Source organism: Trichomycterus rosablanca, chromosome 11 (assembly GCF_030014385.1).
Source record: "Trichomycterus rosablanca isolate fTriRos1 chromosome 11, fTriRos1.hap1, whole genome shotgun sequence".
Lineage (NCBI taxonomy): Eukaryota > Metazoa > Chordata > Actinopteri > Siluriformes > Trichomycteridae > Trichomycterus > Trichomycterus rosablanca.
This window is the reverse complement of record NC_085998.1, coordinates 35,122,142-35,147,406: the sequence shown is the minus strand read 5'-3', so window position 1 is coordinate 35,147,406 and position 25,265 is coordinate 35,122,142. Positions and strand designations below refer to the sequence as shown.

Here is a 25,265-nt window from a genome sequence, read left to right as displayed (position 1 = left end):
TAGCTGAGCAAGGGGGATAAACTATTAGTGAGGGCAGAACAATTGTCTTAAAAGACACTGTAAAATCCTACATTAACTGCATCTCTCAAAATACATGCTGATTTTGTGACCTGCACAGTGACACATCCCGCCAGTCGATGATGTTAAGAAATATTTACACATAATCCCAAAATGTACAAGAAGATAAGTAAGAAAATTAAGCAGAAGGAGGAAATTTAATGAAAATGAAAACAAGTTTGTGCTTCAGGAAGAGAAACCGGTGCGTCTCTTGTGTTATGAGGCCGTGTCTGTGGTAAAGGAGGACAATATAAATGCAGAATTTAGCCTCCAAGAAAAACAACAGACTGCAATCACAGCAGGATACGTTACAATCGGCCCTTTGAGGGCCACAAAATTGTTAATGTGGCCGTCGGTGAAAATGAGTTTGACACCCCTGTATTTGAGAACTGGCAGTACCGCCATGATGTAGCACACACACACACACACACACACACACACACTGTAGTTTCGGTTTCATCTCCGCAAAATTGAAACACTAATCCGAGCTGAACAGATGATCGATGTTTACCTGCACAAAGTCCAGCTGAATCACTGTCATAAACATGGCGACTGTAGTTACAGGTCAGCTAATGAGAATCGTTCTGGAAAATTGGGGCAGTTTAGAGTTCAGGGAGCTCAGCAGGATGTTTGGTCGAATACATTCAATGCCTGACCAGGATCTTTTAGCTCTTATTTCCTCAAGTAGTCAGTTTATTGTGGTGGAAAACAGCAAACGTGATTCTGCTTCTGCTTCTGCTTCTGAAACCTTAGTCATTGCCAAAACTACTCTGAGATTGTGTCCAAATAATTCTGACTGTGGAAACTGTGAGCATTTGCAAATCTGCAAGTTCTTTGTTTGCGGAACCTGTAAGTTTGGGTAAGCACAAACTATTATTTCACTTACTAACTAGGTTACTGTATACAATTACTTGTGTTAGTTGAGCATGAGGTTCGTGGCAATTAAAAATTAGACGTAAATAAATGTACATCAAACGGGACCGCTGTGTCTCTAAATATCTTTAAGTTTCGATTTACGTGTGTGCGAGTGTATCAGCTTCACCGTAGTGATGCGAACACGACTGAGTGTGACTGACGGTGGAGTTTTTAACAAGACATGAACTTCCGAAGTATTTATTTACTGAAGTCAGATGTAACGCTGTTTAACGATCACAATTTAAAGTTTAAATCGCTGTTATGGTACTAAACTGAGAAATACAAGAACGTGAACGATGCAGAGCGTCACACCTGAAGCTTCACTAACTAAACTGCAAAAGCAACAAGGACTTTTTATAAAGTTTAACACATCCAGAACTGAAGCAGTCAGGACCAGCTTTGTGATTTTAATAAGAATATCCAACAATAACGAAGGACTGAAAAACAAATGAGGTAATTAGACTAATTAGACAAAATAGTGTAAAGTTTAAAAACCTGCACATTTTGTTCACATTTTTTTTTTTTTTTTGCATTTGTTTGTTTTAATAGTAAAATAATGTTGATGTTTTACTCTGCCTACTTCTAATTGTATGATTGTAACATCTAAACATTAACAGCTTATTAGAACTGTACAATTTACTGCTTTTAATAAAGAGTGAGCAGTTGTGGCCTAGTGCTGAAGGTACTGGACTAGTAACCAGAAGGTCGCTGGTTCAAGCCCCACCACCGCCAGGTTGCTGCTGGCCCTTAACCCTCAATTGCTCGGACTGTATACTGTAACTTTTTTGTAAGTCACTTTGGATAAAGGCGTCTGCTAAATGCTGAAAATGTAAATAAAGAGATACAATGTATATTGAGCAGAATTAAGTTCACCTTATTGGTCCGGCCCTCTACACCAGTCCCAGTTGCTTATGTGGCCCCTTCGAAAATTTAATTGCCCACCCCTGATGTATAGTGTAGCGGAAGATGGAGGTGGAGAACAGGAAGGGATGAAGCACTTCCCCTGTCAAGTTTGGTGTTAATGGTTGACTGTTATAGAGGACCAAAGTACTAAAATAATTAAACAAATTATGTTCTAATAATACATTATGTGTACACTTCTTATAATTATTAAGTTAAACTGTTTAAATAAATCAATGATATGAAGTAAGACGCTTAAGAAAGCTCAGCTCTTTTTTATTTCTGTGTATAAAGGAAGTACCATTAAGACATGGTATAAGTATTGTGTGGAGGAATTCTAGTAGCCCACACACACAACACACCCAACCATCTCAACACTCTCAACCCTAATCAACACCTCCAGGCTATGAACATTTTGTGACTAGCCTTCTCAGAGAAGTGGAGTCTACAAACTTTTGGCATAGTTGTGTATGTGTATATTTACACATACTCCTCATAAACTTCTATAATCCAGCAGATAACCTCAAGTGACAACAACAAAATAAAACTGATTTGAAGAAGTAGTCATTTTTCCACCTAGTGGGGAAAATAAGAACACCCTGTGATTCAGTAGCAAACAGAACCACCTTTAGCAAACACTAACCTTAAGTAAATATTTTAGTAGGAGTTAATCTTACATTGTTTTGGGAAAAATTGGCCCATTTTACCTTTTGTTTTGCATTTACACTTGAAAACCACAGTGGGACCAGATTGTAGAGAGCAAAACAGAGAGAGTAACATGCATTGTTTGTGTTGCCTGGGTCACGTAAAAAATCATGGGACATAATGTGGGTTGCTTGAAATAAAATTAGTTAATTTACACAATTGTTCACACATTTTGCCATAACAAATACTTATATTTAAAGGTTAAACTTTATTATTTTTTTATTTTTTTATTTTACTTTTATTTGTTTGTTCGAATTGTGTCTCAAATTGTTCTGCTGATTTTGTGATAAAAAAAACTATTTAATTTAAGATGCAAAATAGAAACATATTCACTAGTGGTTTCAGACATTTGGCATTACTGTATGTTTTCTTATATTACTTATATTACTGGAAAATACAAAATGATTAAGAAGGAATTTATTTTCAGTTACAAACATATCTTTTTCTAGTCACAAGTGCAAAACCTCCCATGACTTGAAGTCAGCACATAATGCTTTACTCCTAAGAAAAATGGGTCTTCAAGATCTTAAGGAAAAAGAATTATTTCAACTTCTGCTGCAGAATGACCCGACTCTCCTGCCTGAAGTAAGTGTGTTTTGCATAACTTTTACTCATAATCGACGTATCTGAATGCAGCCATTTGTCTGAACCTGTTTGTCTTGACATATAAACTACGAGGGATCTTCAAAAAGTTTCTGCACTTGTATATTTTGGTTGGAAGCGTTGAGGGTGTGAGGAGGAGTAATTGGTCGTGTCTGAGAGACTAAGAGACGCTTATAGACCGGATTTAGCTGCATCTGATTTCCAGCTTTTTGGATGCTCAAAGAAGCTTTAAGGGGAAGAAGATTTTCATGTGATGATGATGATGAGAAAGCAGTGGTACATTAGTGGCTACGTGTTCAACCAAAAAAATTTTTTGCTGATGGCATTAAAAAGTTGGTACGATGCTGGGGAAAAATGCATTGGAAGGTGACGATGTCGAAAAGTGATGTCATTTGTTTTTAAAATTCTAAAAAAAAAAGTGTGGAAACTTTTTAAAGAACCCTCGTGTATATGTCACACTAGATCAAGACGTTTTGTTTAGCTTCAAACAATCCAAAATGCAATGTTAAACTTACACTAATGTACTTTCTGTATTTTAACACAAAGGCTTGCTCTCACTACAATAAAGGAAATGGAGAACATGGAAGCTGCAAATTTAACACATCTTGCATCAACCTGCACATCTGCCAGCACTTCCTGCAGGATGACTGTAAATTTGGAACTAAATGCAAACGGGCTCATAATTTTGATACAAACAGTTTGAAGGTCCTACGTCATGGAATCAGTGAAGACAATATTCAAGAGTTCCTTAAAACTTACAAGAACAAATATCTTATTACCTGTCACAAAGACAAACCAGCTCGGAGAACACAGACAGGTAAAGAGTGGAAAAATAAAAATGTAGTGATCCTTAGCGATTCATCGTAAATGTTGTTAATTTTATATCCATATGCTCTGTTGTGTAGTTTGTGCAGCTAAACCAACAGCACGCACCAAAACAGCATCCAGCAGCTCAGTGAGTGAGGAAGATGCCGAAGAAATCTGCCTCTATTTCATACGCAGAGGATGTACTTACAAGGGTAACCTTATTTGACCTCATTATTCCAAAGGTGCAATATAAAAAATCGAATAGCGTAAGTAAAGTAGAAAATTAAAAGAGAAGAAAGCATAAGTATAAGAAGATGATTACAATGTTTATATTTTAATACTTCTTACTATATGGTATGCCCCCTCTTGCTGTAATGACAGCATACACCCAATCATGGCATAGAGTCCACAGGTTTGTGTAAGATGTCACAATTCATGGTATCTCAGTATTATTTTACGTCTTGTGATGAGTAATGAGATAAAATCTGTGCACCCTACACCTAATACACTGTATGTTGAAGGATGCACTGTAGGACGATCCACATCACAACCTACGAAAGCTGAAGGATCTGCTGGTAAGGTCCTGGTATCAGATATGACAGATGGTTTTAATGTTAGACCAGTGTGTGTGTAGATATCTGGGTTGTGTGTGTGTGTAAAGTTATTTGTTGTTATTATACTTCACGTTATCTCTCCTATGATTTTATTCCTCATTTAGAGAAATGCATTCGTGTACATCATAATCTGCCTTATAAATGGCAGAGTTCATGCAATGGGTCATGGAAAGATCTGTCCCATGAAGAGGAAATCGAGAAAGCTTACTGTGATCCAGCTAAAGACAAGGGGTATTTGTAAATTATTACAGTAATTGCTTAGCAATAGCAAAAACAAAAGCACAGCTGAACACTTAATAACAAGTGTGTACTTGTCCACAGTCCAGGGATTTTTTCAGTGAACTTCAGCTCTATGACACGTCAAGGGCTGCCGGTCCGTCGTCTATCCACACCATCCTCCGTTACCAAACCTCCTCACTTCCTCCTGACTACTGAGTGGCTCTGGTATTGGAAGGATGACCTGGGACAATGGATTGAATATGGTCAGGGGGTCAGTAAATTTAATTGCAGTTCTCTGATAAAACGAAGTATCCTAGTTGTTAGATGTTTTCACTTTGTGTTATTGGAGATATTACATGATATCATTGTTTACAGATGGACAAAAAGCATGGAACCCCTCTCACCTCACAGACCATAGAAAACATTTACCAGTCTGATCCTGAGAGTGATATTCCTGTCAGTTCTCCAAAACATGCCTACGTCCTGTACCTGAAAGGTAAATTTAACAGTATATCACTTTTAAATATGTAAGATTCTATGTTTTGGAAATTTTTATTCACTTCTAGCAACACATCCTAAAAATTGAATGTATTAGGTTGTCTTGTTGTTTGACTGTGTTTCTGCACATGTAGAATAAAAGTCTTTCCTCTTTTCTGTTATTTTCATTGCTGTGGGTAAATCTGTATAAACAAAAAGGCAAAATAAGCTTAATCTTAATATTTAACACTTTGTGGTTTTCTTCCTGATTTGTCATTTAAATAAATTGATTTGTCAGGTAAAATTAAAACAGAAAATGTTTTCCATATGTTAATCATTGTTACTGACAATTTTACAATATTACTACAAATACAGATAAACAAAAAAACACACAACACAGTAGCTCCATGCTCCTAACCACGACAAGAATGGTAAAGGTAATATAAAACACAGTGTACAAATACATACAACTAAAACGCAACAGGGGCGGCATGGTGGCTAAATGGGTAGCGTTGTCGCCTCACAGCTAGAAGGTCCTGTGTTTGATCCCCAGGTATGGCGCTCCAGGTCCTTTCTGTGTGGAGTTTGCATGTTCTCTGTGTGTCTGTGTGGGTTTCCTCTGGGTGCTCTGGTTTCCTCCCATCATGTGTTTGATGTCCATGACTGTGTTTGATGTAACCTTGTGAACTGATGAATCTTGTGTAATGAGTAACTACCGTTTCTGTCATGAATGTAACCAAAAGTGTAAAACATGACGTTAAAATCCTAATAAACAAACAACAATAATGAAGTACAATAATGTATTGTTAGCAGTTCTGTTGCAGTTTTAATTTTTTTCTCTAGTAAGAGAACCTTAGACAAGCATATTGTAATAACAATCACCAATTATCTGACACCCTCACACGCCTCAGGTTGAAAACTCTTGTCCTTCATAATGCTCTGCTAGAGTTTGCAATAATGTATTTTTTTCATGGTTCAGCTGATTTTGCAGTAAAACCTCAATTTAGCACTTATGGAAACAATTACATCTAAATAGTTCATTATTGTCTTGTATTAAAAATGTTATATGCTGTATTTCTTCATTTTTGTTTTGGTATGATCTATGTGCAGATATGTATCAGCAGAACACTGTGTACAAAACCAAGAGAGAGATTCGAAGGAGACCTCGCTTTGTCTCTGCTTCAGAGGTCAAGAGCAAATTAAAAAGGTATCAGTCTAAAACTGCACTGAATAACTGCTGTAGGGCAATGATCAAGCCAATTATTAATTTGTAATTACTTTGGTAGGTGCAAACTATGCGAAGAGTTTGTATTCATACTTCACTTTGTGTACATTTTACCCCTGCCCTACCCCATGCCTTTTCCTGCATGCATGCATTTATTTTAAACTTCCACCTTTGTGGCTTAATTTTTAATTAAAACACAAATTTCACTTATTGTAAACCTTGTAATTAAGTCCCTTTGAATTTTCTACAGAAACACTGCCACATCTTAGGTAATTCAAGAAAAGACAAAAAGTTATTTAAAATATAAACAATAAAAATAAAAATAAAACAAAGCATTTTTAAACACTTCTTTAAACCACAGAGAGTCTGCAAACAATTCTCCAAGGGCTCAGCAACAACCTAACAGGAACAACAACAAGATAAAACACATATAAAGTACACCAGAATCGGCCAGCGTCAGTTATGGTTAGAGCTTATGACACATTATGTAAGAGGAAACCATTTCTAACCAAGACACACCCTTCTAATGTTAGCAGAAGTACATGGATGATCCCTCTGCCTTTGGGCTATTGTGAACAGACCAAGCTAAAGTATCTTTTGTTTTGAAGAACAATGGCTCTTTTATGTCTGGTGAAAAGCAAACAGCATTCTAAAGTAAAAGCACTATACTAACAGTCTTTTCTGAGGGTGCTTTACTGCGCTAAGAGAAGGATGAATTCCACTATATACAAAAAGTCAGTAAACTATAGCTGAAGTGTAAAAGAGGTATGCAGCAGGATAATCTTAATTACAAATGTATGTTTACAGCTGAGTGGCTGTAAAGAGATAGAAGCGTTCTGAGTCAAAGTCTGTCATCGAATCCAGTAAAGATACTTGACAAGACATAAAAGTGAAATGTTCATGCCTTAAAATCTAGCTGTGTGTAACAAGTGGACTAAATTTCTCATCAGTAATAAAAGGACTGAAATCAATTATTTTTTTGAACGTTCAGTTGGTCATTACTGTTAATAACATTATTATTGTAAACATTTACTTTTTGTGTGTTAAATGGATAGCTTAGTTCTTTAAATAAAAAAATACCTTACATAATGTGTCTTTACTAACATCCTACATGTATGATAATTTAAAGAATTTAAAATTGTTAAGTGTGAAAAATAAAAAAATAAAGAAAATCAGAAATAAAAAACACTGCAGGACCAACTTCACTTTATAATTTATTTTCATGTTTTCACCATGTACAATAGTGAAACCTCCAGCTCCAGTTCCAGCTCTGTCTCTGATGTAGTTCCTGCTCACTGGGATAAAGGGGCTCTGCCCAGTTACTCTTACAAGGTTATTCTCTATTATCTGTGCTTAATTATTGATTGTTTATTTTATGCAGTGACATAATATTATATATTTTTTGCCATATTTATTTTGTTTAAAGGCTCATTTGCATAATACGTACATTACTTTTAAACTTTGTTTTTGCAGCTGGTTTCTTTGTCTAGGGCAGAGTCAGACTATCAAAAGGTAGAAAAGCTGTTTAAGATGACCATGCCAAACTACACTATTGTCAAAATGCAAAGGAATCAGAACGTCTCTCTGTGGAAGGTTTTCCAGTGGTAAGGCTTTAACCAAAAATAATGAGACACACTTTATTTTTTAAAAGGACTTTTATTTGTGACACCGACCTACAAACCCAATTCAAAGAGATTTGGGGCAGTATGTATAATACAAACAAACACAAAAATCAGTGAGATGTAAACTGTCCTTTACAAGTCCACACTGTGGCATCACAAGCCCATGTCTAAAGAATAAAAGGCCAGATGGGGTGAAACCTCGATTTCTCTGCAACAGCAACTCCTACCATCTTCTCAAGCTGCTGATACAAGCAGTGAAAGAATATGGATCGATAGGTGTGCTCCTCTGGACATGCTGAGGCTCTCTGTTATCACAAAAAGTTTTCAGACCCTTTGCTGTGGCACTCTAAATTGGGGTCAGGTGCATCCTGTTCACTTAAATTATTCTTGAGGTCCTGAACTCAGCTGGAATCCAGTTTTTGCAGTTTGAAGGGCCTTGAACTGGGAAGTAAGAAAGAACCCAATGGTTCTTTCACTCAAAAAGAGCAACAGAAGTTCTCAGGGGAAACTGCTGGAGGCTAATCAACCTTCTGGCAAGCCACCTTATGTGTATTTTTGGGAGGTAAGAGGAAACCAGAAAACCCAAAAAACCCAAACTCATGCAGGCAGAACATTAACTTGTTAAAGACAATAACCACAAGTAAGAATTGAATTGAAATATGTTTGCATCGCTCACTGCCTGTTTGATATCTTTCAGGCAGAAGGAGCAGATGAAGGTGAGGAATGGGGGGGCAGAGGTGAACGAGAAGCTCTTGTTCCATGGTACAAATCAGTCTCTAATTGATCCAATCTGCGAGCAGAACTTTGACTGGAGGATCTGTGGCAAACATGGTACATCATATGGAAAAGGTAATTTAATACTCTTAATAATATATTGTTTTAGTAACATCATGGATTAAGGATAATGTATTATACATGTATCAATGGTACCAATTTTATAAGAACCAATATTACATATGAACCGATATTTATCACTGGGTCACCACTTACATGCTTACCAGTAATATTCTAAATAAATGTCTTGCATGTAGCTTATGTTCCAAAATATTACATAACAGGTCAAATACTAACAGCTTTGTTTTGTTTATCTTGAGTCTTTCTTGTTTTTTACAGGAAGTTATTTTGCTACAGACGCTTCCTATTCTGATCGATACTCAGACTCAGTAAACAACAAGATGATGTTTGTGGCACGAGTTCTGGTAGGTAGCTATACCTATGGTAACAGTAGCATGGTTCGTCCTCCTGCTAAAACCACAGGAAAAGACCTCTACGACAGCTGTGTGAACAACATCAGCGATCCGAGTATCTTCGTCATCTTTGAGAAGCACCAGATCTATCCTGAATTCATCATTGAATATTGCAGGCCTGGAACAGCGGTTCTAAACTTGCAGTCTTTTAAATCAGTGCGACAAATCAGTGCGGCCCGTGCTTTTATTTAGGTCTAGCAATACTAGGCACTGATGCCTGTGTGCTGCCCATTATGGTTCAGCTCACAAAAATGATAAGACCCAAATGTTTTTGATTTATTAACATTTGAATAGCCATAAACACGTGTAGTCACTGATCAGGAGGGTTGCATTTTATATTAAAGTTTTTGTTAGTATGTAATTTTAAATCATGATAGCAGTTTTTGCTAAACTGTATTGCCTAAAATTATAGTCCCCAGAAATTTTTACACATTTACTCTTAATAAAATGAACAGTCATTTAAAACCATTTATTTAATAGTAGACAAACCTGTAAAATCACAGATACATTTAAACATTGTTGCTGACTAATTCAATGTAAAACAAAAATAAAAAAAATTACAGTGGAAACCCTTTAATGATCATGTTTCTTTACAAGTTTAGATTTGTATTAAAATGTATTTCATTTGAATACTAAAAAGCTTAAATATAACAATTTGTTATATTTACATGTTATACAAAGATGATTAATAATTAGTTTTTCTTCTTTGGAAATGCATTTGTGTCTTTAATGTCATCATTTCATTTCATTTTCATTTTCAGCATTTAGCAGACGCTTTTATCCAAAGCGACTTACACAATGAGCAATTGAGGGTTAAGGGCCTTGCTCAGGGACCCCACAGTGGCAACTTGGTGGTAGCGGGGCTTGAACCGGCAACCTTCTGTTTACTAGTCCAGTACCTTAACCACTGAGCTATCACTGGCCCAGAACAGAACAGTTCATCAGAACAGTTGGTGGTGATAAGAATGCTATTTAACAAACCTACAGAGACCTGATGTATTTTTTTTTACACCATTTACACCACAGCTACAACTAACCAGCCAGGTCTCCTTGAACTTCTTTTGCTGGGCAGCACCCACTTTGCCAGATGCACTCCCCTGAGAACTGTTTGTCTGTCTGCTTTTCGCAATGTATAAAAATTAGATTCTTCTACTTGTTCTTGTTACCCAGACAGCTCCCAGAATGTTTTTTTTACTGTGTAATCCTCAAAAAATGTTAGTTGACTTTTTACATGGCTGAAATTATCTTACTTAAAAACAATAAACGAATAAAACTGATAAAGATGCACATTTACTTTAATCCCACAATACTATCCAGGGCTGTTGTAATGTTATATATTAATGGTAATATACTGTTATTAAAAAGGGTGAAGTTTTTCCACTAGGTTATTTTGGGGAAAAAAAAAAAAAAGCTCCCATTATGGGAATTTGCTCCCTTATCTTGAAGCCTCTGGAATATTTGGGAGGACTGAGGCCATGTAACCTTGGCATGTTGCTATTAAGATATACTGTCTGTAGTGAGAAACCATGGTTGTGTACATTTAAAAAAAGCCCCTCAAATTTCAGTATTGGGTTTTATTTCTCTTATTTATGCTCTATAAGATTTGAAATTGTTGGTATTTAAAACACTGTATATCATTCTAATCTGAGCTCACTTTAAGTACCTTTAGCAAACACTTAAATATATTAATTGTTGCATGATAGATTAATTTCATTATATTTTGAGCTTTTTTGTCATTTTTGAGCTCTGATAACACACAAATCATTAAGTCTCGTTTTAACACTTTATTATTCCTTAAAATATTTAATCAACTTTAATCTGCTGGGAACCTCATTACCCCGCCTACTCCACTGAACATGTCTGAGCAAGTACTCATGGAACAAACTCGCTCTGGTGACTGAACAAAACATATTGTCCTTAATACAGTCCTTAATATAACGTATGTGTTACTGCAAATTAGATCATTGATTTGATTATAAAATATGTGTATAGGTAGATTTACATTCATAAAAGTTTGTGATTTTCTATATATGTATATATAATAAAAATTTGTGATTATATAAAACCCTTGCAAATGTGGCGCACACACAAACCCCTATTTACAGTGCCGTCTCATCAAACCTCTCCCTTTTGGTAATTTTAACATAGATGCCATTCTTGGGTCCCAGGGTGGTATTTGACTTTAATTCAAGTGGAACCTGTTGGACATAAAAAAAGAACAAGAGATTTAGCCATGCACAATTAGTATGACAACTAGTCTTGAAAACAACTAGTCCTAAAAACAACTAGTCTTAAAATTACAACTACTACTGTGTGGACAACATCAGCGATCCGAGTATCTTCGTCATCTTTGAGAAGCACCAGATCTATCCTGAATTCATCATTGAATATTGCAGGCTTTTAAATCAGTGCGACAAATCAGTGCGGCCCGTGCTTTTATTTAGGTCTAGCAATACTAGGCACTGATGCCTGTGTGCTGCCCATTATGGTTCAGCTCACAAAAATGATAAGACCCAAATGTTTTTGATTTATTAACATTTGAATAGCCATAAACACGTGTAGTCACTGATCAGGAGGGTTGCATTTTATATTAAAGTATACTACTTTAATATAAGTAATATAATGATGATATAATAATATAATTATATCAGTAATATAATAATCTAATGATATAATGAATTAATATAATGATCAGGAGGGTTGCATTTTATATTAAAGTATACTACTGCTATTTATATATAAGCTAGGGATGTAACGATGCACCACAACCCAGTTAAAAATCGATGCACATGTGCCACGAATCGAATCGGTTATTTATTTATTCATTTAAGATGAATCGATATTCACTTTAAACAGCAGAGTGCACTGGCGCTATTCACCTCGCCTGGTTGATGGCACTTCACAAAGTTGCCAGGTAGGGGGATTTTCCAGCCAAATTTATTTGTGAGGATATTTTATTTGTATTATTCATTTATTTATATAATGTTTGATTTGTTTTAAAATTTTTACACAATAAGCTTTTTTTGTACCTACCTCATTTCAGGTTTTTTTTACACAATAAGCATGCATTATTTGTACCTACCTCAGAAAAAATGGCATTCATTATTTAGGTACATAAAAGATGAGCACAAATACAGTATTTTATTTTTTTTTAAAGAGAAATAATAAAAGGAAACTGTCATCATTTGTCTTCAATTTCATTTTGTATCGCATCGTGGGTACAGTGTATCATTTCATCCCTAACATAGGCTTTCAAGATTTTTTGCTGGTTATGTTAAAACTATTTTTATGCAAATATGTAACATTCACACACCTTAGTGTCCTCACAGGACACCACATTAAATCTTTTCAAGATGTTGACGAGTGCCATCTTAATCTCCAGCTGGGCCAGTCTCATGCCCACGCAGCTGCGAGGCCCTGCTCCAAACGGCAAATACACAAAAGGGTGTCGACTGGCCTTGGCTTCAGGGAGGAACCTGAGATAAAGAGGAGCAGATATCAGCCTGCAGTCTCAGCTCATGTGCTTCAAAATACAGACTGCCAAATACTCTTCTGTTTCAGAAAACTAATCATTGAAGCCTTTAGAGCAATGCTAAGCATCTATACACAACTTGCACACTTGTATAGTTTAGTTTTGAATAAAGTGTTCAGCCGAACACAACACATAAAACACAAAACTGGCACAAAAAGTCATAACCAATGACAGACCATGCAATGTCTTCCTGGAAACACCAGAACTTCAGCTTCACACAGGCGCTGATAAAACACTTTATTTGCAGGACTCAGGACTCTTAGTTACAGTGCCAAGCCTACACCTACATACAGCATCTAAATTACTAGTGCTAAGAGCACTTAAGTCCCATTATTGCCTGCAAATTAGCCTCACATCTGAAAATGGGGGCTGATAATTAATTTCACCATAGGCTACATCACAGGATGAAAAAGACTTCTACCTACTATTTTTATTCCTTTGTGCATTTAAAATAATGAGATGTACTTAAAGATGGATGATTTTAATTGATTTCTGGGTAATGGGCTCAAGGACATAGAAGCTAGGAATTGAGGGGGCATCAGTTAGGCACCATGGCCAAACGTATGTCTACACCACTATTTACTGAGTTTAGGTGTTTTAACAATCCCATTACTAATAGTGTAGCCGCAGTTTCAGAAAAATTCTGTTTCAGCATGAATTGGCAGTTGGATAACCTGCCCCTATGGTCGTAAACACATGTATGAATGTGTAAAAGTCATTATATCATTATATTTAACAGCTTGGAAAAAGTAAAGTCCAAGTTAAAAAGTAGATGATTTCGTACCTCTCTGGTATGAATTTCTCAGGTTCAGACCAGTGCTCTGGATCGTAATGCAGGAATCCTGCTCCAACCTCAATAATCGCTCCTTTAGGCAGTGCCTGTCCGTTCACCACACAATCCCGCGCAACCTCTCGGGCAAATCTACAATAATACAGCAGAAGAGTCACAGTGGAATATAAAATGACATTTCTGTGCAATTAAAACAAAGGATTTGAGAATTGTAATGTAGTTTTGCTGTATAAATGTTACACATCACTAGTAAACCATGGTTAGTTTAGTGTGGAAATACTACGATCGTGTTCTTGAATCAGCTGTCCAATGCTGGATATAGCCATACCTGAATGCAGGTGGATAGAGTCTCAGAGCCTCACATAACACCATGTCTAAATACTTCAGCTCCTGAATGTTGGTATAATCCGCTGATTCCTACAAAACAGTGGAAACAAAGAGATCATTAAATTAACTGACTTTTCTATTACTTATACACTATATAGTAGATATTCACTCTTACTATAGTTCATTGTGTCCAAAAACCTGGGAAACAGTTTGTAACTATTCTTAGTCTGATCTATTTTAATAATTCTAATTAGTTTCTCACCTCATGAGTTTTCTTTGATTGTGGCATAATGTGATGCATGTTGAGACCTTTAAGCCGACTTCACATTTTTAGAAAGGTCCTATTTAAAAGATTCAGAAGTAATCAAGCCTGGATGTAACTAGACTAATTGGGTGCCACGGTGGCTCGGTGGGTAGCACTGTCTCCTCACAGCAAGAAGGTCCTGGGTTCGATTTCCAGGTGGAGCGGTCCGGGTCCTTTCTGTGTAGTGTTTGCATGTTCTCCCTGTGTGTGCGTGGGTTTCCTCCGGGAGCTCCGGTTTCCTCCCACAGTGCAAAGACGTGCAAGTGAGGTGAATTGGAGATACAAAATTGTCCATGACTGTGTTTGACATTAAAGACTTAAACTGATGAATCTTGTGTAACGAGTAACTACCTGTCCTGTCATAAATGTAACCAAAGTGTGTAAAACATGATGTTAAAATCCTAATAAATAAATAACTGGACTAATTAAACAAAACATTCCATTAAATGTGATTAATTTGGTTGATTGAGTAACTAAGAGGGTTGTTGCTTTTTCACACAGGGTCATTTGGGTGTTGGATGCATTTTTCCCTTAAATTAATACAATTATTGTATTTTAAAACATGATTTCATCTGGTTGTCCTGCTCTGATATTAAATTGAGTTTGAAGATATGAAACAAAAACAAAATGTGACAAAAATAGTAAATGAAAAAAATAGCACTGTAGATGTATATGGTTTATTTTGATTAATAGCTGGTCCCCATAGTGTAGAGGTTGATCTGATTAGATTTTATCTATAATTTAGACAGAGAAACAGAGAAAGTCGACAGGAAAGATAGATCATGGTTATTTGAATTAAAACTAATCATCAGCAAAACTGCATCTGGCCTAAATAAAGACCCTGAAATTCATCATTTTCGAATTGCCAATGGGATACAGATCTTTTATAAAAATGGAATGACATTGGTGTCACAGTGCTGTAGCAGGTAGTTTCCGTGGCTGCTTGGGGGACCCAGGTTTACTTGAGGTTAATAGCTGTGGAGTTTGTCCTGCTCCTCCCTGGGTATTCCAGATTCCTCCCACCTCTAAGAACATGCCAGTAATTGGCCGAGCTACTCCTACTTAGCAATTGTATGTGCACAGATGAGGAGCTCTGTGTGCCTTTCAGGAGACTGGGAACCAGTGACAAGTATCAGCTTTGTTCCCAGTAGGCTCCAGAACTACACCTGCGCCTGAATGGAGTTACTAAAGACAATACATGAGGAGATAATTTAGTTTATATTTCATAAGTATTTTCTTTGTTATGTAGGGTGTAGTATTAACCAATGTCCAGCAGGGGGAAACGTTGCACCATTGTTCCCAGTCCTTCTGAAAAGCAAGGTCGTTTCATATAAATGCCCCCCACTGAGACAGACACCATCAGTTCATGAATATAATGATTTTTTTATTACCCTGAACTCCATACAGTGGCTGCTTGACTAATCTTAAATCCTAACCTAATTTTGGGATCCAGCACAAAACCAGCTTGCCTAAGTAATCCTGTTTGCATATGTAGCACAAATCAATTACTAGAAGCACATGTGTGTCTGTGTATGCAGCACCTCATGCAGTAGGTAAGTAAGGTTATTCAATCAGAGCAGCTGAATATGAGTGTTATGGACCATCTATGAACCCCTTCATTCTCCTCCCTCCCTGTTCCTGTCTGCTGTGACTACAATGAATGACTTGACTGCCTGAAATCACACTGCTCTCGTAATGAAGGGAGCAGCCGCAGGGGTTAAAAGAGCAGATAACGAAGGGAGGCTGCCACGCTGCCCACATTCGAGCTCTACAGATGCCCTCGTTGTCTGGCTGGTCTGTCACTTTTCGTTGTCAGCTGCACTATTCCAGACCAGAGTGGCGTCCTTAGAAAGACTCGGCACTCAGATGAGAAGGATGTAGCTGTACACTGTCTAAGATGTGATTTTTAATAACACGCACTGAAGAAAAAACTGGGGTGGAGGGGGGTGTTTGAAATTAATTCTGCTAAGAGGTTAGTCTATAGTCTAACAAGGCCAGCTGTACCACACAGTACCAGTGAGGAGAGAAAGGAAGGGGTAAAGGTGCATCAGAATTACAATACAATTAAAAACAGTTAAAAATCAATAAAAAATATTGCTTCAAGCCGCTGAACAAAGCGGCGGTCGCACACACATTGAGTTTAAGGGTACACATTTCTCAACAAAGGGCATCAATTTCTGGGGACGTTGAGTTGTAAGAAGTAAGAAATGATGTAAGAAGAATGATAAATCAGTGAACCATACTGTATTTTTGTGCAACAACTCAGTTGTAACAGTTTTAAGTCACTTTGGAAAAAGCACCTTGCATTTGCCTCTGTGTAAATGTAAATACTGTTAATCTACACCTGAGCTAGACCAGCCACAGCTCAAGCCAGCAGCTGCACAGACGGTAGTTTCAGCCCCGCTCTGTAGTGTTTGAATAACCTCTCCCCAGTGACACTGGCCTCGCTTGTGCTCAAGGTCTGGCAGACTCGACACAAAGCCAAACAGAAAACAGAATGACAGAATCTGGCTGCATCCACCGCACAGGGTAGAGCAGGAAACATTTCCAGTCTAATAAGTGTACTCAGCACTGTTTGGCATTACATTTCTGCACAGCGTGAGCCTGTACTAAAATAACACAAGTCTGTGGAGCGGCACTAAGCTGCTAATGGAGGGTCCAGTGAGCCCAGAGGCTGCACATCACTGACCAGTGAACCAGGACATGACTGTAGGCGGATGCAAAAACACAAAGAGCTTCAAAAGGTCGCACACATCTGTCTAATCTTAATTCATTTATGCAGAAAATGTGCATATGCTTAAAGCATATTAAACCATACTGCTTGTATTTTAAGGACAAGTGCATTTTTATACTGATTGTTAATGATTATAATTGCAATTTTACATATGCAATAATTAAATAAAATATAAATTTATTTATATACAGTACAGGCCAAAAGTTTGGACACACCTTCTCATTCCTGTGGTTTTTCTTAATTTTTTTAAATTTTCTACATTGTAGATTAATACTAAAGACATCCAAACTATGAAGGAACACATATGGAATTATGTAGTAAACAAAAAAATGTTAAACGAACCAGAATATGTTTTATATTTTAGATTCTTCAAAGTAGCTATCTTTTGCTTTAATGACAGATTTGCACACTCTTTAAAATTTTCTCAACCAGCTTTATTAGGTTTCCACCTGGAATGGTTTTCAATGAATGTTTGTGCCTTGTCTAGAGTGAATTTTTGGAATTTGTTGCTTTTTTAATGTGTTTGAGACCATCAGTTGGGTTGTGCAGAGGTAGAGTTGGTAAAATATAAAACATATTCTGGTTTGTTTAACACTTTTTGGTTCACTACATAATTCTTCATAGTTTGGATGTCTTCAGTATTAATCTACAATGTAGAAAATAAAAATAATCAAGAAAAAACATTGAAGAGAAGGTGTGTCCAAACTTTTGGCTGGTGTGTCCAAACTTTTGGCCTGTACTGTATATCTATTGCTTTTAACATGATACACATTCCCTTTTGAAGAGGATAAGAGAATAACTTCACTGTACAAAAATGGTTTAAGTGATGGGCAGCATGCCGTATGCATCTTATCACCTACACTTTGACAAGTGCAGTGCAGCTCAGCATTGTGTACGGAGAGACACACCCTGACAGCACTCTTTTCTCATCTCTGTGCAGGCGCCATCAATCAGCCAGCAGTAATTGCACCAGTCATGAGAGAGAGACCCCATCCGGCTTAGTCCCGCCCATATCTGAACAACAGGCCAATCGTTGTTCATGTGGCCGCTCAGCCTTAGCCGGCAGGCAGAGCTGGGATTCGATACGATGTATTCGAGATGCCAGCTCTGGTCCCAGCGTGTGTTTTTACCACTGCGCCACCTGAGTGGCCTAGTGATGAGTTTTTTAATGTTCAGACGTTTTTTCTGCACATTTTCTTTTCAAAAAGCATTTATTTATTGTTGTTTGAACCAGCAACCTTCTGCTTACTAGTCCAGTACCTTAACCACTGAGCTATCACTGGCCAGTGAACATTAGAACTGTTTAGCAGTTCTAATGTAAACTGTGTCAATTTCCTTCACTGAGCTTCCACCTGTGACCCTTGCTCTTCTTCATGATGCCATTTATCCACGTTTGACATACAGTGCCATGACCTTTAACACACAAAGTCATGCTGTGCTGTTTGTAATTATAAGTCGTTTCAATCACAGCTCATTTTATGTGCTATATAACTGTGCTTCACATGCACAGACACAGCTTTACTTTTACTACGGTGATACTGGAGGGGATTAATTAAAATACAATGCACTCACGGGAACTGCAAATTGATAAGATATTCATGTACTGCCTCATAAGGCTTTTTCTGATTCCTGCTTATTCAGTAAAATACCCAGTAGAAGTTGAATACAGGATATAAAAAAACAAATCAATGACAGTAAATGTTTTACAAGGACTGGTATTTTTGGGTTGGGTACACACAGTTATACACTGCATTCACCGTCTTACCTAAATTCTAGTCAACCCCATTTTCTTGAGTTAAATAAAAATTTTATTTACAACACAAATTATGAAATGCGTCTTTAAGACAAAAGATTGCAGCACAGAAATGTGGTGACCTGAAAATAGCTTCTGGATATTACATTTATATGTATGGCTACAGGAAAAAAGCCTGGCTGTGTGGTGTGTAAACATGTGTCCTGCAAAAGCAAAAAAAACTCATTTCTGTGCATATTTTCAAGACTCCTGATGTTAATAATGTCAGTCTCCTTTCTGCAAATGAAATTCTTTCTGCCCACATGTGAGGTGGAAGCTGGGCTCAGAGCAGAGGCTCTTATCAGCATTCTGCCTCTTCACATCTGCCTGCCGGTGTTATTCATGTCTACCTATTCATTTCCATCAGCACCCATCAGGAACAACACACAAACAACCAATTACTTCTTGATTTCTTTTGTAGATGTAACCTCTTGTTTATGGCTGGCATCACGTGTTTAGGTCCGAGTAGGTGTGTGGTCTGAGATTTAGTTTGCCATCAAGGTAGAATATGTACAAAATCTCAAATGCAGGTGACATGTTTGGTGTCAGATGTTTGCTTCTTAAATTTGGCACTGGTGCTACAATAATAATGTGGATAAAATTATTATATTATTATTTGACTGAGTTTAAAGCACCACTGCCTACTTTCCTCCAAAATATCTAATCTAGTAGTCACTAATTCCCTCAGGTTGGAATAATGTGGCTTGCACTGCCCCCTTCTCCGGATTAGCTGAGACTATCACTCGCCCCTCCGACATGCACACATTCACCGACCACATTTTTTCACCTGCCTGCAATGGAGTGGAGTCTAAGAGAGAGTTGCATCATATTTGGAGAGACACGCTAAGCTCTCTAGATTACTTACCGCTAGTGCAGGAACCTCAACCACACAGAAGAGGCCACAATTCTAATGTTGGCATGAAAATAATTAGTGCTAAAAGGCTGTATCCCAAATTACATACATTTTACACTGTCTAAACAATTGTAACACTCTAGGTAGTGCACTAATATGACATTTGGACGGTTATTATTCCACATAACTTTGTTGACCCACTGACACATAGTATAGTAGTGTAATAGCTTAAAATATCTAGTTCAGAGGAACTTAAAATTAAGATAGGTCCATAACCTAAAATAATGCATGACTAATACCTAAGGGCTTACACAGATGTTTATCAGTATAACAAGAACAAAGTAATAAAAAAAATAAATCAGGTTTACAGTGTCAGTAATAAATCAGTAAAGCACATCTATAACATTTCTTACTCTATACAGGGATTTTAGAGCTTCCTTTATAAGATCTCAGTCTTATTAAAATGAAATCAAGAGCTTGACGGGTTGACGGCAGAACAGAAAATTACAGTTTCAGTCAGACTGAGTGAAATGTGCAGAAACACACAGACAGCTGCAGACACAAAGCCAGGAAGTGGTAACACTGCAAAAAGTGCTTTTTATTCCCACAGCTCATGATTCAGGCTCTGAGATCCGACTAAAGCATGAGAAAACAAACCAGTGTGGCTTTTCTTCAACCTAACATATTGTTTGTTTGTTTGTTTGTTGAAATATTGGATTGTACAACAGTTCTGGGAATCAGTAAGTCACTTGGAATTGAAGCAGTGTTCTACTCAAGCTTTCGTTGATTTATTTCATATTTAGCTTGTTAATATATTATCTGAATCTTCTGAACTTACTATTAACTGAAGGATTAATAGAAAGATGTAGGTCTTTTAGTTCTGACTTTTCTAACCTTTGTTATTCTTTTACATTTCTCTGGTCTGTTTTGGTGTGGCAGGATTATGTTGGAAGTATTTTGGACTAAGTAAAATACTCTAATCTAAACATACACAGAATACTTTCCGCAATGTAGAGCGTATTTCCGGATTATATTTTGTGAATGTATATTAAGTAACAGACCTTTATCATCATTAAGCATTAAAACAGTTGGCAGAAGTTTTTTCAGACAGGCTTTTTGAAGATGCTTCTAAGAGGTTTATAATGAAATGGCTGAAAATGTAAATGGATGAACTAGGAGGTGAATGGACATGATCACAACTCAATTTCCATTCATCCACTGGAATCTAACAGGAAATCTTTTACCTCTATATCCACCACAGATCTGTTCTATCCTACCTGTGAATGGCTGGGACATGAACTCCAGACACGACTCCACTGATGTATCCGTGTCTCATTATGGTCCTCACATATAGCCCCTCTGTGCATCAGTGACAAAACCATTAAAGCAGTCAGTGCAGCCTCAGCATCTAGCACTTACTGATACTGCGAGCAGCTTTTATTAAATTTGGCTTGATGTGCTGAATAATGGAGCTGTAATGGAAATTCAAATGACAGGTCATAAGGCTCCCTGTAGTCAAAGCAAATATGCAGGTTTGCCATAATGATTATAACATGCTACAGGCGAACACTAAAAAATAGCTATTATTCACATTCAGTTCTATACTAGCCCACATTATTTATTCTATATGCATGGGACAGGGGTGCTGATTTAATTGGTCAAACACTATTAGTCGAAACATTATTTCCACAAGCAGAACCTGAGTAGGACCTTTTCTACTTTTCGTTATTTTTTATAGTGCAAAGTCATCGAGTTATCAAGATGTTCCTTTGAGGACATAAAGGTCATTCCAAAAGTTTTTATGGTGGATTTTAGGGTATGTTTTGAATTATTGTCATGTTCTAGATCGCTGATTCTTTGTAGCTTCAGTTTTAAGTTGAGTCTTCCCTCATTTACCTGTGTAATGCTTCCTGTACCACTGGCTGTCACACAACCCTAAATAATAATGTGTTCACCCCCTTCCAATACAGATGTTTCACTTTCACTTCATCAGTCCACATCATCTGTTTTAAAATGTGTATGACTTCAAAATGTTGCTTTGCTACTTCAGATGTTTACTGATGAAGCCACAGGGTTTTTTTTTTCTCATGGCTCCCTGACAGATGATGTTTGTACAGGCAGCACTGCGGGTCCTTTCCTGTCATCCAAGGGTTTTGCTTTGACTTTCTGGTAAGTTGCATCAGAGAGTTCAACAGCTCACTTCATCCAGTATTTTGTCAAAACATTTAGGACAGTAGAAATTGCAAATCTTTTATGCTTTGAAATTGCCATTAGCTAATTATTCCTAATGACAATCCTTGACCTGCTCAACAATACATAAGTTGTCCATTATGGCATACGTTTTTTTAGTATTAAGGTGTCCAGACTTTTGCATGATACAGTTACTTTTGTGTCTCAATAATATTTATAAATGTTCTATACTAATAAAAACATGCAAGTACAAACCCTGTTTCCGAAACACTTGGTGCATTTTGTAAAATGCAATAAAAAAAAGAAGAATCTGTAATCTGGGCACTCAGGTGGTGCATAAGTCTAATGCACCAGCCCAGCACTGCTGAGAATGTGTAGTTGTACTATTGCCAGGTGCGTATACAGAGGGATTCCAAATTACTTTTTCAACTTCAGGCGGCACGGTGGCTCGGTGGGCCGCACTGTCGCCTCACAGCAAGAAGGTCCTGGGATCGATTCCTAGGTGGATTTTGCATGTTCACCTCCAGGAGCTCAGGTTTCCTCCCACAGTCCAAAGGAATGCAGTCAGGTTAACTGGAGATACAAAAAGTCCCACTAGGTATAAGTGTGTGAGAGTGTGTATGTGTGTTTGCTCTGTGATGGATTGGTGACCTGTCCAGGGTGTTTCCTGCCTTTTGCCCAGTGAATCATACCCACCGCAACCCTGACCAGGATAATGCGATAGAAAAACATTGAATGAATGTATCAACTGTGGCCTCTGCTGGCTGGTTGAATCACCTGTACAAAGATTTAGAATAATAGAGGGGAATGTGTGACTCCCAGTATGTGACTACCACTATATACAGGAGCAGCCGAACAAACAAAACATGTATTAATCCAAAACAAACCTTAAGAAAAAGATACATAGCAGAAACGATGAACAGAAGTACTTTAGAACAGCTGTGGAAAAGCTGTATTTTTTACAAATCTGTCATAGTGTCAAGCTGTATTTTTTAATTTGCAGTGTACAGTAAAGTTTACTGACACAACAACTGGTTTAAGACTGTTGTTTCAATTTAGTAGGTTTTAGTAGATTTACTCAGCATTATGTACTATCATGAACATTCTTATTAATTGCTCCAGCTGTGGTGGAGTGATGTTGACTTTAAAAACGCTGGAGTATTTCTTTAAGCTGTCTTAATGACAAAATATGTGATCAGACAGCAGACACCCACACATCTGCACACATCACCACACTATATCAATCATAGTGAAAAGTCTCTCATGCACAGCTGGTTAAAAGCACAAAAAAGGGATTGGTCAATAATACAGTATATTTTTATCTCTGCCACTATTTACACGTCCCCAGGAGTCAGCAAACAGGGTGTGGAGGTAGGGGGTTATGAAACGGTTAGCGTCTGACAGCTGCTGTAGTTCGAGTCACATCAGTCAGAAGAGCATGACTGAATTACCGAGCACTTATTTATGAATGTTTAAGTTAGAGGACGGTCCTGTTCCCCGGGGCGCTAGCATTTTCATAGATTCTTTGACTGTGCCAGAAGGTTTTTGAGGACTCCATCTGCTCCAATCCATTAGTGAAGCCAAGAAAATAAAAATAGCCAGAATACAAAAAGCCAAACAACTTACAAGGGAGTTGTTATCGTGGTCCTCCAACATCAACAGTGTAACACGAATAGCTAAAACATTTTGCTCTTGGGAAACCTTTATTTTTAGACATGACTCACTAATATAAGAAGATCTGAGGCTCAAATATAACAATGGCAGGAGATTAGGGCACAAATCCTAGTGTGTGACATACATTCTGGAAATATAAAGAGCTCAAATGGACAGAGAAGATGTACACAGTGTACAGCTTTAATAAAAATGCTGTATTAGGGTGAGCGTTATTGCTCCAGTTCAACAAGAAATCTAAAAAAGATGTGGATCTTTAACTACACTTACATTTTACCTAAACGTTTCACATTTTATGCATTTAGCAGGCGCCTTTTATTCAAAGCGACTTGCATAACAGTTACAGTCTGAACAATTGAGGATCAAGGGCTTTGCTCAAGGGCCCAACAGCAGCAACCTGGTAGTGGTGGGGCTTGAACCAGCAACCTTCTGATGACTAGTCTGGTATCTTAACCACTAGGCTACTGCTTCTTTTGGCCATTTAGATAAACTTTGTAGGTAGACAAGGGTTTGGTTTAGGAACCACGACTATACATTAATAATTATGAAAAATAATGCTGGGACCAACCTATTCACTAGCTTAATGTTAATTTGATTTAAATGTGTGATACACACACACACATACATTTTATTTATGCATTTTCTCCCATAGTCAATTTGTCTTCCACTGCAGGAGATCCCTGATTGCAGTGGAGGTGGGTATATTGCTGCTCACGCCTCCTCCGACCCACGTGCAGCCCTTAGCGCAACCCTTTTTCACCCTTTTGCACTCTGCACAGGCGACTCTCTAACTGCTAACCAGGGTCCTTACACAGCGTTTGAAGACCCCACTGACATAGTCCGGTCATCCCGCCCTAGCAGAAACGTGTCTGCTGCAGGCACTGCCAATTATGCCCGCTAGATGGCGCCCAGCCGACCAGTGGCAACGCTGAGTTTTGAACCGAGAAGTGGAATATCCCGCTGTGCCACCTGCTACACACACTTTTTAGTCTTTGTGCCATCTGATTATTAATTTGAATAATTAATTTAGGCAAAATGCAAAATTACACCCCAGACTGTGTGACTGTCCATAAAAAAATCCACAAACATGCAGATGTTTCCTTACTCACTCTTAGTTCAGGTCAGTTTACAGTAGCCAGTTAACCCACTACATGTTGGAAGGTGGAAGGAAATCAGGGTTACAAAAAGCAAAACGCATCAAGCATTCAGTCCCGAGTGTCCATGTCGGGAGTAGAAACAAAGAGACAAAGAAAAAATATGTAGAGAGAGAGACAGAAGGAGAGAGGAGTCACCTTCCTCACATGATCACCCCTCTATAGCTCTCAGCTCACCCCTATGTCTTTCACTTTTTGGAGAACATACCTCCATCCCTGCACTGTCTTTTCATCTGAGCGTGACAAGCATACAATTGATTAAAAAAGCCCTTGCACAGTGGGAAACAGAAGAAGTGCAATGCAAATCCACCTCCTTCTGTGTGTAGTACAGTACATGACCTTCATTACCTCCAGGTGTCTCTATTTGCTGGATTTCAAAGTGTAACTATTCACACGTTCTGCAGCACATTCATGCTTTCCAGCTATTCCCTTCCCTAATTTCTTATATTTCTCTTCTGTGCCATTGGGATAAGATACAAAACAGAAGTGTAGTTCAGTGTCTTTCACCTGCTGAGCATCAGCCCTCC

The 25,265-nt window shown here is 37.7% G+C and overlaps 2 protein-coding genes across 3 annotated transcripts in view; one reads left to right on the top strand and one right to left on the bottom strand.

Moving 5' to 3' along the window:
- Positions 1-602: 602 nt before the first annotated feature.
- LOC134322864 (protein mono-ADP-ribosyltransferase PARP12-like) lies at positions 603-10,007 on the top strand. Its single transcript, XM_063004261.1, has 12 exons — positions 603-916; positions 3,027-3,162; positions 3,727-3,997; positions 4,086-4,199; positions 4,706-4,832; positions 4,923-5,091; positions 5,196-5,316; positions 6,408-6,504; positions 7,767-7,854; positions 7,996-8,126; positions 8,842-8,993; positions 9,258-10,007. Exons 1-12 carry the CDS (start codon positions 603-605, stop codon positions 9,581-9,583), a joined length of 2,046 nt encoding a protein of 681 aa, XP_062860331.1. The 3' UTR covers positions 9,584-10,007.
- Positions 10,008-11,160: 1,153 nt separating this feature from the next.
- tbxas1 (thromboxane A synthase 1 (platelet)) overlaps positions 11,161-25,265 on the bottom strand; it is a 75,285-nt gene continuing 61,180 nt past the window's right edge. For both annotated transcript variants that reach the window (XM_063004262.1, XM_063004263.1), the window contains exons 11-14: positions 14,042-14,130; positions 13,708-13,845; positions 12,705-12,867; positions 11,161-11,589 (exon numbers count right to left, since the gene is read on the bottom strand). In XM_063004262.1, coding sequence (XP_062860332.1) covers positions 11,491-11,589; positions 12,705-12,867; positions 13,708-13,845; positions 14,042-14,130 — 489 coding nt within the window. In that variant the 3' untranslated portion in view covers positions 11,161-11,490. The remainder of the gene's footprint in view (positions 11,590-12,704; positions 12,868-13,707; positions 13,846-14,041; positions 14,131-25,265) is intronic.